The sequence below is a fragment of the Capricornis sumatraensis genome, chromosome 18 (genome assembly GCF_032405125.1).
Source record: "Capricornis sumatraensis isolate serow.1 chromosome 18, serow.2, whole genome shotgun sequence".
NCBI classification, from domain to species: Eukaryota; Metazoa; Chordata; class Mammalia; order Artiodactyla; family Bovidae; genus Capricornis; species Capricornis sumatraensis.
The window spans coordinates 13343737-13359309 of record NC_091086.1 but is presented as its reverse complement, the minus strand read 5'-3'; the positions used below and the strand labels follow the sequence as shown (position 1 = coordinate 13359309).

Below are 15573 nucleotides of genomic sequence, written 5' to 3'. Positions count from 1 at the left end.
CCCGGCCTCAGGTTTTCGCTGGGATTTAGGGCGATTGAGGAAATGCGCGGGCGCTTAGACGGTTTTCAACCCACCCCGCTGACCACGCAGGACGCAGCCCGGATTCTCCGAAAACCACTCTGGCCCGTGACACCCTCCTCTTCTTCGGGGCAAGCTGACTCTTAACCCAGAAGCGGCAGTGTCTCAGGATCCCCTATCCTGGGCTGAGATCGCCGGAGGCTAGGGTCTGAGAGACCCCGGGAAAGAAGCTCGATGGGCTGGTTCATTAGGGACCCAGCTTGGCGGCTGATGAAGAAACCGGGAAGGGCTTCGGCCTTCGGAAAGCGCATCCCTTAAATGAGATGGGCCAGCGGGATGGCAAGGGCACACGTTCCGGGAGGTTTGAGACGCTCCTGCAGATCACTCCAGCTCCGGAGTGCAGTGGCAGAGCTAGAAGTCGGTCGGACCCCAGCTTCGGAAGCGATCCCTGGGTTTGGATCACACTTTGCAGGAGAAACTCACCGCCCGACCTTGGGAGCCTCTGCCCAAGGGGAAAATGGAGTTTCCTGAGCCCACCTGTAAACCGGGTGCGGGCACAAAGGAAACTGGGACGAAAGCGCTGGTCCTGGCAGGTGTCAAGTTCCAGTCTCCCCACCGCACAGTCTCCGCACTACCGTTTTCCGCTCCCTTCCGACTTGTTCCCAGGGTCACCGGAGCCCCTCATCCTAAAACTGCCCTCGGAAAGGTATCTTCAATGGCCACTTGATTTCTTTGTGCAACAGAAAGCAGAGTTTGATTCTTCCCCGCTTCCTCTACCCATTACCAATTTATTTTCATGGTGATGCCTCAAAACCCAAGCCTGACCCCCGTTTCGTAGCCAGTGGAAAGGCAGACTGCAAAGCAAAGGGCACTTGAATGGACTACCTTCCCCCTACAAACCGAAAAGAGCATTTGTTCGAGATCGATCTCCTTGGAAGGGAGATAGGAATGGTAAACGGAATGTGATTTGACACAGTCCTGAAAGGGCAACAGGCATCCATCTATCCTGCACCCCACCCCCCAACTGAATGCATCCAGTTACCATCTCCATTTGCAAAGAACTATATAGGTCCGTTCCCTCAGCTTGTTTTGTTTAGCTGAGAGATTTCAAGTTCAAGATTTTTCCCTTGAAAAACTCCTCAGATTCTGGCATATCCCTGGGCCCTGCCACTTCTAAGCTCATCTTTCACTGATTTGAAAAACTAATAGCAATTTTCCGTGAGTAACACAAGCTGCCAAAGGAAGCAGTTCAAAGTCTTTTGCTGTTTTCAATGGACTTCCCTACCCCGGGCTGAATCTGGCCACAGCTCTTGATTGATTCACATTAAAATCATCATAAAAATCACCAGGCCCCCTCCCCCATCTGGGTGGCATTTCTGGGTTAAGTCCAGCTAAAGAACACAGAGCGCCTCTTAAAAATAATTGTGACTTTGGACAGACTTTACTGCAATAAAACAAACGTTTAATTTAATTCAGAATAAGAGATAAGAAATAACTCTTCAATAAAATATATAAAATTATACAAGGCACCCTTTCAAAGGGATAAAAGTATACTTGGGGCAGGGAGGGGGTGCTGGATAGAAAGATTAAATACCAAGGAGCTATATGGGCTGTCAGACAACACCATTTTTTACCAAGTCAAAACATGGCTTTACCCTCTGCCCCCAACATGTTAAAAAGTATATAAATTTTTCTAATAAGTTTAGCACATACAATAGGTACACACAGAGAAAGCATGATTTTCTTCTTTTGGGATCTATTCATTGTTCAAGAATATTTAGCATATAGACAATGGTTACAAGATACTCATTTTTTTTTAAAAGCAGAGAATAAACTACACCCCTCCCCCAAATTGCCTTTGCAATGCGTGAGGACTGACATACCTAGTGGTTCACAGAAACCATCAATTCTCCCCAACATGCTTAAACTTTTCACTCCCCAATCATCTGAAATGAGGTTAAGCAACAGCCTTGAGAGGAATTAGGAAGGACCTCCATTTTCCACCTTACCGGGGAGGACTCTCAGGAGTCTAATCTTTTATTGATCTTACAAAAACTTTTAATAATGTGTAATAAACAAGGTGGAGAGGGGGGAAAAATATAGGGCCAAATAGGGTCATGTCTAGTGAATTTTCAATCTATGTGAGTTTTTAATGCACATGAAAAATGCAAAAACATGGTGTGTCCCTTTTCTCCATATCTACTCCTTATGCAAGTAATGTCTAATGTTTGTTTTCCATAAGCTAAAGTCAGTTATTCCATCCAAATCACCAGATTTCAGCAATTTTGGCAAAAAATTTGTCTCCTCCATAAGAAAAAAAAAAAAAAAACAGGTAGACTTAAGCAGTCTCTTTTAGGAAGGTGAAATATAGAGAAAAAAGATATATATATATATATAAATTTTGCCTTTCAAAATAATTTGATTTTTATGTCTGCTGTATAAAAATGTATTATATTTTATTATATATATATTTATATATAAAAACTGTCAGAGCCAATCTTTATGAAAGGGGGGGGGGTGCATCTGGCAGATTAACCAAGAAAACAGGGCTTGGGTGTCTCCAGTCAAAAGAAGCAATTCGAACTATGTCTGTGGCCCTGTAGACCTAGCCACTGAGGCTGAGGGTGGTGCATGCAAGGTTTGCAGAGCGGGACTGTCTTCTTGGAGAGGGAGGGGGGAGGCTTTTAAACAAACATCCGTCCCGGAGTCTATTGAGCTGGTCTTCCTTAGGATAGGTGGTACATGCCATATCCCACCGGTGTCGCATAGAGTCCGACGGGCGGGATGGGGAGCACAGGTCTATGGAAAGGGTAAGATGCACCGTATAGAGATGCTGCTTGGAGGGGAGAGTTGATGGGGAAAGGGAGGCTGAAGCCGGAGGGCAGCATAGGTTTTGCAGCCATTTTCAGCTTTTCCAGTTCTGCCTCCTGCAGTCTTTTCGCCTTGGCTCTTCGGTTCTGGAACCAGATTTTGACCTGGGTCTCTGTGAGGTTCAGAGAGCTGGAGAACTCTGCCCGCTCTGCGATGGAGAGGTACTGTTTCTGGCGGAACTTGCGCTCCAGAGCGAGGAGCTGGGACGTGGTAAAGGGTGTGCGCGGCTTCCGATTGGTCTTGTGTTTCCGCAGGGTGCAGGTGGTGGGGCTCATGTGTCCTAGGGAACAGAAATGGAGAGTTAGCAAAAGAAAGTGGCTTTGTCACCAGGTATGTCCAAGTGGGCGGGAGGGAAGGGCTCCTTTTCATCGTTCAAAAAGGAATCTCGGTGAAAACCATGTAAGGTTGATGTGTTTTTTGGTGGTGGGGGGTCGAGAAGGACCAAACTTAAATGAATTTGCTGTTTTGCTTTAAAAAATTGAATCTTTTTACAAAAAGTTGGGCAGTTAAATGGTGTCACAGAATTTTCTATATGGCAAACAAACAGCATTAGAGATCATGAAACAGGAACACATCCCTGATATGCCAAGAGAGCTGAGGGTTCTCTGAAAAACAAAACCCCATCTCTTCCTGATAACTCATCTTAAGGTGGTGGGGGGGTGGTTTCATGATAATCCTCACATCCCTAGGATGCTGAAATAAATATGAGAAGGAAAACAAATAGGATCTTATAAACTGAGTTGGTCCCCTCTCTGTACCAGGAAATGCTGGGATTGCATCAGCATATTTATGAAGGATAATTGTGCCGATAAGGTCTGTGGTAAATTAATAGCATCTTTGGATTGGGGAGCAGCCTCATGCAATAAACAGCCACAGAGCTGTCATTCCCTCCAGTCTACAGATTATAAAACCTGAACATCATTTCACAGATCTGGATGTGGGATAACTTTCTTGGCTGGGTGCTTCTGTAATATAAACTTTACAGAAGGAGGGAAAAATTAGCTTGCCCATAAATGTAAATGTCAGGGGAAATCATGCTGCCTCCTGAATTGAGAGCATGTGATGACATCTTAGTCATCTCTCCTACCCATTCTTATGGTTTGGAGCAAACGTGTAAATGATTAGCTTGTTGCTGGAATTTAGAAAGAAAGAATAACAAGCAAAATAAAGGTATGCCAACAATGGCATCCAGACTCTACTTTTAAAATGGATTCAATTATAGGAAGTCACAGGACTGAGCATCCTTGTGATTCCATAGAATCAACTAACTTTGGGCTTTTCCTTAAATTGAATGGGGCCAGGGCGGGGGGCGCTAAGGGACAGATGCTGAAGAGTTCATTTTCTGCATCTGGCTTTTATGAGCTATGCTAATTTCCCAAATGCAGTCACAGTAGTAAGTACTCCAAAGGGAGAATGTCGCATTTCTTGTTTAGTTACTTTGGTGGCCCAAGAAAGTTTACACTTCATAGTTGAGGGTGACACAGCACAAGTGCCAACCCAGCCTCCCTTTCCAACAAGAAATGGGTTTGTCCTAATGTGGCATTATTAACCATCACTTTAAGTGATTAAAAAGAAAGGTAGTGGGTTCTGCACTCAATCAAAAACCAGAAGTCTGGGCAACGGATGGAATAGCAACTACCACAGGCGTGCAGACTTTTGCATATGCTAATCCCTAAGTAAGCCAGAGAGCTAGGGGTGCCTACTTCTTACTTTGCAAATAAAATAACAACAGAGACTCAGATCTGTGAAATTCTCACCCTTCAAAGACTTGACCGGGCTGCTTGGGAGAACCCAGTGGTCACAGCACAGACACCAAGCTTCTAGAGCCTACACTTGCCCCTGTTGAAAGGAACTCCGTGCCTGGGCACAGTCATTCCGCTGATCCTAGGGGCTGCATTTGAATTATGAAGTCCAGGAGATGGGTATCTTGCAGTATATCAAAGCTATAAGGCTATGAGGCTTCCTACCCAGCATACCACTCCTCACCCTCCCATCCCCACTCCATTTTAAACCTGAGGAAGGATGAGATTATACAAAGCAAAACAGCATCGGTCCTACTGCCTATGAATAACAAAACCCGGCCAGGGTAAGTGGCTCCCTCCTGCCCCAGGCTCTGTCCCTAGGCTCCCGGAACCCACTGCTTTCTATCACAGGGCTCCCGAGGCCATCTCCAGGCCTAAACCACGACTGACCTACTTTTTGTTTTAAAGTTAAAACAAACTTTAAAGCTAAAGTTTAAAGTTTATTTTAAAGTTAAATCCTTTCTCATAATCTCCGATTTTTCTCATGAGAAGGCCACATCCAGGGCTGCTTTACCTTGGGCCCTGGCAGACATATTTACAGAACCCCAACAACCTAAGTAAGTGGAAATCTCTGACCTCTGGACACTACTCCCTGTAAGGTCTGAATCATTGATGTGAGGCTGGGAATTGACCCAGGCCTATGAATACACAGACACTCAATATTTGTCAAAACAAATTAAGTTCTTTAAAGTTTCTGAGCCTCTATTTCACCATCAGTAAAATGGGTAACTAATACTGATCCTGCAGTTCAGAGTACCAAATTTTAGAACGCCCAGAGTCGTGGGCTGCCACCAGATAGGCGATCATTAAATGTCCCCAAGCCTTTCTTGTCAAGCCCAAACTCGATGTGTGCAGATTCCTCTGAACTCTGCTGAAATGTCCTCATCTGTTACTGGGAGGCTGGCTTCAGCCACACAGAGATCAGATAAGATAATACGGTGAAAAGTGCTATAAAGCATTGTGCAAACTTGAGTTTAAATTCTTTGAGTCCTTAATCTCCACGTCCTTTGAATCTTTTGGAGTTTCTAACAGGGTGGAGAAAGACGCCAAAGGGGACCGCCACTGATGTCTGGTTATATGGCCTTGTTCTGTTCACAAAATACTTTGTTTCTGACTTTTCTCAGCTGATGGAGATAGAGTAAAATGTGACGCTCCCAGCTTTGGGGAAAAAAATCCCTCCGCAGGCCCCTTCTCTCTCGCTTTTCCTAGAGGTACAGTGAGGGCAGAGCAATCTTAAAGGTCAGGAGACATAAGTAAAAGGAGCTATAAGAAATGAATGGTTTGTCCAAATTGCAAAAAATACCCAAGGCCCCAAAATAGATGTAAATGCTGGAAGAGAAATCAGCTCTCTTGGGCCTCTCTGTTCTTCCTTATTGGCAGGAAGCGGGGTGCAGGTGTTTCAGCCTCTCCTTGGTCTCTCAGGGTAGAAGGATCAAAGGTGGCCAGGGCTAGGACACCAGGGCCCCTTGCCCAATTCTGCCACTGTTGGTGACCTGGCTCAAGCAAGTTCAATCCTCAAAGTCTGGGTGTCTGAAAACTGAGATAACCACAGGTCCCGGGCTTCACCCCACACTTCGAGGTTCCAGCGATGACCGGGATCTGGTGAACTAATAAGTATCACTTTGTAAACTCAAGCGCTGCTGGAATGCTGTTAATTATTACTCTGAGCCAAGCGGAGCCCCACGCCGCTGACCGCAGCCCGCTCCCAGCGAAGCGACGTGCCGGTCGTCGGGAGATACTTCCTGGCCGCATAGGTCTCTGCCGCCATCCCTCCGAGGGATCGTGCTTCGATTCCTCAGGGACCAACGGAAGATGATCACTGCTACCCCAAAGTCCGATTCGATTTTAACGAGCTCATCTTTAAAATGAGGGCACACCTCGCAGGGTTGTGAACTTTGAAAAACAGTAAGGCACTCCGCTTCTGCCTGGCATATATTCGGGTGCACATTAAACGAGAATCCTTCTTCACTCCCTAGACAGAAACCTCGATGGACAGTGAGAAAAAGCGAAGTGGCCTGAGCGCAGGGCTGTGGGCTAGAGAAAACGACAACCGAGCGACCCCAGCCAACGCAGCTGGGTTCGCCCTTCAAAGACCAGGGAGTTGGCAATCGTATAGGACACTTTGTGTAGCTGGGGGATCCCGAACACGCGCTGCGCGGCTATCACCCAGAAGGTGTCTTGGATGCCGCTGGACTCTGGGGATATTAAGGGGCCAAGACCTTGCAGTGTTTGCTTTAGGGGGCGCATAGTACAGAGGGGCCTCCGTACCATAGCTTGGAATACTGGCCCCTAGTTCCCTCCGGTACCCCGCGCACCCCACCTACTCCTGGTCCCGGCTCCCGCAGGCACTCACTTGGCGGCGGCGAGTATCTGCCCGGTTCCTGCATCCACGCCGCTCCGTCTTCTGAATTTTCCGACTTGACCGAGGCGGTCTCGAAGGGTTTGACCAGCGGCCCGGGGCTGTGAGCTTCCCGGACGCCGTGGCCAGGCAGCAGAAGCGGCCGCAGGGTGGCCCCGGCGGAGGCGCTTTCGGCTGGCCGCGGGGACGTCTCCTTGGGCGGCTTCTTGTCCGACATGAGCGCCTCCACACTGAAGGGCAGGCTGGAGACCTTGACGCGGCGTTCCTCCGCTGCCCCTTCGGCGCCCCCAGGCCCCGGGCCCGGTCCGGCCACCATCGCTGGGCCCTCCTCATCAGACGAAAACAAGTCATTGCCTTTGGACGGAGAAGCCATGACTTCTCTGCCCTACGTAGCTCCGGGCGCGCGACTCCGCTGGCAACCCGGCAGCTGCGACTCAAACTTTTTTGGGGGGGAGACAGGAGGGGCGCGCCTGGAGCCGTGCCTTTCCTCCAAGGGGAAGTGAGAGACTGAGCTCAGCCAATCCGCGCTCGCCCTGGCGCTGACGCCACGGATGCTAGCCTCCGATTGGTTCTTCCGGAAGAGGCTGGGACCTTTTTTTTTTTTTTCTGTTTGAAATAAATTAGGAGTTAATTACAGGAGCAGTCAGCAGAGTTGTTATTAGGCGATCCCTCAAGGGTTATAATCACGCCAAAACTGAAAAGTCTAAGGCGTAATTAAGGCCGATTATTTAAAGAGGAAGTTCGCCGAGTCCCATTTCTTCTCTCTTTTGACCCCTCTTTTAAAAAGGTTCTCCGCTCCAGAATGCGTTTAAAATCTGCAACTGACATTGCAAAAAACTTTGATGAAGCTCCTACTATGGGCCGAAACTGGGCTACTTAACAGTTTTCGGGGTCAGCGCTGAAAGCAAGGGCCAGCATCCCTGTTAAAGGAAATACTACATGCATGGCGCTTATAAGAGCAGATATTTCGCTATTAGCAAGTGCCCATCAGCGTTTGCTATTACTGTAACTCCCCTAGGAGAGGGGCCGGAGGGAGTCAGAGAGGTTGGTGGTCACGACAACCCTCTCCCAAGTAGCTGGAAAATTTAAAGCAGAGCTTTCCATCTCTTACACTCAAAACCAGCGCACTCTGAGAAACTCGAAATCCTGGAGTTTTCTTTTCCCTGAATCTCTTCACTGGACGAAATCTGGATCCGACCTTTTTCTCAAGACTGCGTGCCTTGTGTGTTTATGAGTTTGTTTGAGCCTGTGTTTGTCATGTGTGTTTAGGTGCCAGTGTTTGCCTTCAAGGAGGAGGAGGGAGGAAAAGGCATAGGTAATATCGAGTGGTTACCAACCACCCCCACCCCCACCCCCTGCAAATCTCATAAATATTGGGTGCCAAGTTTGCACACCCCAGCCTGTGTATCTTTTAGGGAAGCACATTTTTATTCATTGCACCTAGTTAAAAAAAAAAAAAGTATAGATATCCCCACCCTACTTGAAATTATACCCTGGGTAATTACATCTCAAAGCCTTAGTGATGACTGTCTCAGTATGGGAAAGGGGAGAGCACAGAAGCTTTTAAAGTGCAGAGACCAATCTTGCTGCAGGCCACGGGGTCAACATCTATTGCTTCAAATGATGCCTGCTATGCTATGGTTGCCTTTTCCTATATCTGAGTGATTTCCTATATCCCAAAGATGATGAGGCGAATAGAAGTATCCCAATTCAGGGACTTGCACACAGCAGATGCTTGTTAAATAGTTCCCAAAGCTTTGGAAGGAAGGGACATTGATTTTAACTAGTGAAATGACCAGACCTTGGAGCTACCTCGATATTCAAGAGAAACTTGACCCCTAGATCCACTTCCTAGAGCACTTTCCTTCACCCCAAACCTCTGTCTGGACTGAAACTGTGCTGGCCTGGGATAACCAGAATAAGTGTTACTGACAGAGGATAAAAACACTGCACTGTCCACTTAACTCAGTTTGATTAAAAATGGTCTTGAATCAAAGCTTAAAACTAAATAAGTCTTAACCACAGCCTTCTAAAACCTCCCTCTCCCACCACTATCAAGAAACTGAAAGTTTAGAGAAAGTTATTTAAAAATTCACACACAATTATGAGAGCTATCTGGAGATACATGCCTTATGCATTTTCCCCTTGAGTCATACTTGATAGTTGACTTGATATGCATCTCAAATACCGTACGGTAAATCCACATTAAGTTCCGTGCCTTCTAGAGATAGCTAAGCAAGGTGCAGGGTATATATTTTGGAAGCAAACCTGAAATTCGTTTAGTACTCAGCTGCCAAAATGTACAAATGGTAAAGTTTTCAGTTGGGTGGTACCCAGCCACTGTTTGATAACTGTTCTTGAAACCTCCTTGTTAATATTTGTCAGTTAGGGGACATGCAGACTCATTCCTGGGATTTTTTCTTTTTCTTAAATCAGTGCTACTAGAGCTCTTTTGATGAACTTTTCTAGGAGAGGATATGTTAAGTTCCTCTCCCCTACTCTCTGGTCCTGATGTCCAGGCAAACGATGAAAAGTATGAAGCCGGAAATGACAAAATAGAAGAAATTAAAAAAATAATAATAACTGGTGTTCTAAGCCAGGATACTAAGTTTTGGCCATGAATAGATGTCCAGGGAGAAACCAGCCTGACCGTCTTGTTTTCTGCCGGCTCCCTCCCCAGCACCCTGCTGGGGTTGGACAATTCTGGAAAGGGTCTCTTCTGCTGTGAAAAGAGTGGAAGCGCAACGTAATTCTAACCTTTTATGGAAAGCCCCGTCTGTTCATTTGCTCCTGAGTTGGCTGCGTTTTTTTAGAATATTGTATTCACCTCTTCCTGGCCGCGTGACCCTGGTCTTTTTACTTCTTCCTTACACACCCCCCACTCTGTCCTTTTTTTTTTTTTTTAATCTCTAGAATGAGAGAACCCCTAACCAGAATGACTCTAGTGGCAATTCCGTTCAAGGGGCCAAATAAAATAACTAGCAGGTGTAGGGGGTCCAAACAAACGCCACCACATTATTGTATATCAAAAGCAGCAACAAGTTATTGCTTTCTCTGCCAGATATCCAAAATGAAGCATGTCGCTCCCTTTCACAGAGTTCATGATGGGTTCTTTGTAAAATCTTCGGGACTGAGAATTCGGCTTGCCCTGAAAAGCGTACGGTCCCTTAGCAGAGGCCTGGCTTTGGCATGTAGGGAGCATTCAGCTAAGGTGAGTTTGGTGACATATTCGCAAGCAAAAACGTGAGGTTCCGACAGGAAGTCAGTCACCACCGAGCGTCACCTCTGCTTTAGTATCTGAACCTGTCTTCCAGGGTCTCATTTGTTTCTTCCAACACATCGCTAAGCGCAGAAATTATTTCCCCTGTTTTACAGATGAAAAGCCTAAAGCCAAGGAGCGCTAATTGTGCGGCGAGGTCACGCAGGTAGTAGCGGAGGACCGGGGCATCCCCCTTGCAGCACCGGCTGGTGCGCGCAGACCTGCCGCTCTCCACGTTCGCACGCGCCCCAGCCCCGCGTGGAGAGGCCGCGCACGCGTACGGCAAGTCTGGAGGCGAAAACCGTGAAGGAGTGCGCGCGGACCGCCGCGCCTGCAACTCCAGGACCGGTCGCTGGATCCCGGCGGCTCGGAGGGGGCGGGGGAGGGGCGGGGGAGAGGGCTGTAGACGGGCCAGGGCTGCGGGCAGGCGCCAGGCGCGGGGAGATGAAAGGCGGGCTCCGGGGGAAGGGGCTGCGCCGGGTGACCGGCTCCAGCCGCGCCGGGCGCCCCGCCCCCGCTGCCCGGGGCAGAGGCGGCTGCCCGAGCCGGAGCCGCGTTAATTGCTCTCGGCCCCGGCACTCAGCCTGCGCGGAGCCGGGACAACCTCGCTCCAGGAGGAATGACAATTCGCCCTAATGGGACAACCTCGCTCCCAGAGGAGTGACAATTCCTCCTAATGGGCCGCTCGTTAGCGGCCTATTCTCCCGAACCCGGGTATCAGAAGCGGGCAGACAAGCGGGCGCCAACGTCCGCCTGGAATTCCACAACACCGCTCCCCCATCATTCCCCTCCCCACCTCCAGTCCTACGCTGTGTGACCTCGGGCAAAAGGCTGCTCCTCTCTGAGCTCATTTTTCTTACCTGTGCAGTGCGGAGTAGGTACGGGGAACATCAGACCTCACTAGGGCGGGCATATTTCCAGGCATTTGAGAGATCACTTTCCGAGTTAGAGCACGAAGGCGGGTAGACAGGGCTTGGGGGTCGCTGCTTGAGGTTCTTTGGGCGGGGGGGGGGGGGGGGGGGCAAATCCCTTGCTTATGAAGTTCTGGACGTTCCAATCGGTTTGCTATGGCCCCTTGCTCACTGAGGTCTTTCACTGGAGAGAAGGAGCCTTTGCCAAAGCGCTACATGGATTACGCAAGCTACCGGAGGCCCGAGCGTTCATGCCTCCCCATTTCACAGATGAAGAAGTGGAGGCCCACACAAGAGAGAGGCCAGCCTAAGATCTGCTGGGCTAGAGTCCGATTCTACACAGTCCCCCTGGAAGAAGCCCACTACAGGGACATCCTCGGAGGAGAACAGAAGAAATGGAGACATTGTTCCTCTCTCTGAGCCCCACAGCCTCGGAGAAGAGAGGGCCAGTTCATGGAGACCTAGTTGTTCTTGGTCACAGCAGGCGTGAGGGTTCCTAAAGGGGAAAGAGAGTTGTGAGTCTGCTCCTGTGGTTAGTTCCCTGTTCAAACCCAGACCCTACTTACCATTTGCCACCTGCACTGAACTGGGGGCCTCAGTAACCTCTGTTACAAAAGATGCCCAGTCCGATAGGATTGCTGGTGAGGACTAGGTGAGAAGCCTCATAAAAAGCCGGTAACACAGAATATGGCAGCCTCAGGCACCCCCATCCAGGAGTGGCTGTAAAGGTTCTGCTTCCATCCTCCTGGAGGGTTTAAACAGCATTCAGTCTAATCAGGCACTTCACCTCTCTGCACCGTGGTTTCCTCATCTGTAACAGGGCAGTATCTGGCTGTTAGTAAATGTTGGCTGTTATTATTTCTTAAGGCATTGTTGATAGTATTTTTTTTTTTTTTTAACCATCCTTTTCAATAAGTCTGCCTGACATCACACACATCTGTGATCCAGTGATCCAAAGCTGGGTAACTTGAGGAATGAGAAAGTAACTTTTCTGAGCCTTTTTGGCCCCTCTCTGCAGAATGGGTGTAACTACCCACCTCTTGAGAAGGAAGCAGACTGACAACTCTGTCAAGCAAGGGTTGGGGATCAAGAGAAGAAATGGTCTAGACAAACAGCACAGGGTATCTCCCATTTCCCAGCCTCTGGGCACAGCTCGCTGGCACCTTCCCAATTCCTGCCTGCACTGGAGAAAGGTTCCCACGAACAGAGCCCAAGCCCCCATTTGTCTGCACAGAAAGACCGAGAAGGCTCCCTGGAAAAGGTGACTCCAGGAAGCTGGGTGGCTGAGGTTCTACAGAATCAGTCCAGCCTTCCAGGGCATCTTGCCCAGCCATTCACAAATATCTGTCCTCCATCTCACTCCTTCTCAGTTTGCCCATCTGTAAAAGCAGGAAAAATACCCATACTGAACTAGGCTGAAATGAGTTTTAAACCACAATTCAGTAACTGTCAGCTCCCTCCTATACCTTAAGCAAACTGTGATGGAAAGGCCCTCATTCCTGCTTAAGGAGGAGAAAATTAAAGCTTAAGGCTAGATAAGAGTTTCTCACTACTAGTAAATACCTGGCAGAGATGCACATCAGGGTTTGGCTGATTCTAAAAATGTCTGTATTTTGCCTGAGGCAGAAGTTGCTATAAAGGTGGGAGGAAAGGCATCTGGAATTGCTCACAGCAATGAAGTATCTGCTATTCCCATTTTCTTCCAATTAGACAGATGGAACTGTTGAGTCTGGGAGGGGCTTAATTAGTAGGGAGAACACACAGAGAAAGTGTATCCTGTTTTATGGATTCCCAAATAGTTCAGCAGGAATCTGAAATCTCTCTAATCTAGTGGCACAAATTGGTTTAGCTTCAAAATGCAGCCACTGGACTTGGGAAGGAGAAAAGGAAATTTGAGGAGTTACTTAATAGATATAATTGTATTTTTTAATTAAGAAAAATGAATCTCACCCAGTTGCCCCACCCCCAGTTGCCTGGTAGGGAATAAGAAAGGTTTGCTTTACCTTAAGGATGAAGACAATTAGAAGCAATTATTCAGAACTCTGTTAGTCATTTCTAGAGGAGGGGTTGGGGCATTGGAACTGAACCCAGAATTTGTGCCTGCCTTGGGAGGGGGCTGCAGGCCACCACTGGCAGCAAAAACAGCATACCTTGAGCTGTAGGCTTTGAGAAAGCGCTTTCACATCCAGGACTTTACTCACTCCTCAGGACCACCCCTGGGCGTGAGATACCCTGCTCCCTCCTACACCCTCCAGGCCTCATTCTAGTCCATCACCTCATTTTACCGAAGTGGTAACAGCAGCTCAGAGAGGTGTAACCACATGTCCCGAGTCACAAAACGAGTCTGGTGGGTGAGCACGTTGGTTCTGTTTGAGGGGTACCCTTTGGGGACCCTCTGAGGCAGAGATCCATCCTCTCCAGGTCAGGTCCAGAGAGGTCTGATATCAGGGTCCCTGAGATCTGTCCTGCCCCCTCGGATCTGTCTCAGGTGCCCTGCAGAGCCCCTGACACAGTGAGGGGCTCAGTAAATATTGAGTAAATGTATAAATTCAGGTATAGAAACAGCAGCTAGCTGAGGCTGTAGGTACCTCTTACCCTGCTCGGTACCTCTTACCCTTCCCAGTGACAAGGAATGAACCGTGAGTTGTGAGGGGGAAACTCACCATGCCTTAACAATTGCTGCTGGATCCATGCTGGGAGGGGTCAGATTTTTAAATCGTCGCTAAAGAAAAACTGAAAGCTCATTTTACCCCAAACCCTTAACTTGCTAGACTTTCAGTTAATCTCCACCTTCCCCCTCCCCATTCTGTCCTTTCACAGATGGAGAAAGAGTTGGGGAGGTGGTCCCCTGCCCAAGGTCATGCAGAACTAAGTGACCCAGTCAGCATTTGACCCCAGGTGAATCTGACTCCAAACCCCAAACGGATTTCTCTTTATCATCCTCCTGATCACATTTCTCCTGACATGACTTGACAGCAGCCAGAGAAACTCAGCATCACACTGCTCTCTTCCCGGCCCACTTTAGCAATATCTTGACTTTGTGGCATTTCCCAGAGTTCCTAAAACAGGAGGCTGTTTATTCGCTAGGAGAAAAAAGAAGAAAAAGACCGAGGTGTATTCAGAAAAACATATACTCATAGTTTGAATTTCTCCTCCTCCCAATAATAGCTGGCAGTGCTTACCAAGCACTTAGTACTCATCAGACTCTGTCCAAAGCACTGACGTGTACTCATTCATTCAGTCCTCACAACCCTATTTGGTCAATGCTATTTTATCTTCATTTCACTGAAGGGCAATCTGATTCCCAGATGTGGAAAATCTGGATAAATATAATTTCTGTTTTGAACTCTGCCTGTGCAAAGTGCATTCTCTGCCTCCCCATCCTCTACCCACCTTTCAACACTAGAAAATAAAACTCACCATCATTTAAACAGAAAAATGAATTTTATTAGAGCCACAAACTAAATACAGTTAGGCCTTCCTCATAACACTAATATTGTTCGTAACTTAAAGTGTTTATGTGTTTGGTAGCGGTGGTGGTTTAGTCGCTAGGTTGTGACCGACTCTTGTGACCCCATGGACTGCAGACTGCTGGGCTCCTCTGTCCATGGAATTTCCCAGGTAAGAATACTGGAGTGGGTTGCCATTTCCTTCTCCAGGGGATCTTCCCAACCCAGGGATTGAACTCATGTCTCCTGCATTGGCAGGCAGATTCTGTACCACTCAGTTACCTGGCACCTATGTCCACGGTAGCTTATTAAAACTGGCAGATTTTTTTCTTTTCCACGTCTCTGAAGCACATGACTTTTCGCAAATGGATGCAGTCTTTGTGGGGAGGATGGGAGAGTGAAGAGAAAGGTCCTGGGCCTCGGCCAAGAGCAAGGGTCCTGAACTCCACCTATCATTCACTAGGTGGAAGACTTGAAGCAGGTCCTCCCCCTTCTAAGGTCCCTTGTTCACCTCCCTGGCAAATGAGGGGAGTAAAGTTGCCTTTCTGGTTCTGTAGTTCTCTGATAAAGGAGTGAGTGAACGAAAAATTCATCCTGTTCCTTGTCCTGTCTCTCACCAGGGAGGTGGAGGCAGAGAGTGGACCAATCCCAGGCAGTAGGGGGCACTGGTGGGAACCCCCACTTTATACTGGGTCAGCTGTGGATCCTAGGGCAAATCTCCCCTTCTCTGAACTGAGCCTCTTTCTTCCCACCCCCATCTCCCCATAAGCAGCTAGGCATCCTTATTTCAGGGTGACAGGAGGATCAGTGGGCTCATGGATACAAAACTCTAGGAGCAGTTAGTCCGCTCCCGTCCCCTGGTGCCAGTCTCCTGTGTGAGAAAGGAAGAAAGTCTCCGACTCAG

The 15573-nt window shown here is 48.2% G+C and overlaps 1 protein-coding gene across 1 annotated transcript; it reads right to left on the bottom strand.

Moving 5' to 3' along the window:
• Positions 1 to 2744: 2744 nt before the first annotated feature.
• On the bottom strand, positions 2745 to 7423 carry MSX2 (msh homeobox 2). The gene is made up of 2 exons (XM_068990731.1): positions 7045 to 7423; positions 2745 to 3169 (listed from the first exon to the last, which is right to left on the bottom strand). The coding sequence occupies exons 1-2, from the start codon at positions 7421 to 7423 to the stop codon at positions 2745 to 2747; spliced, it is 804 nt and encodes a 267-aa protein (XP_068846832.1).
• Between the last annotated feature and the right edge of the window lie 8150 nt (positions 7424 to 15573).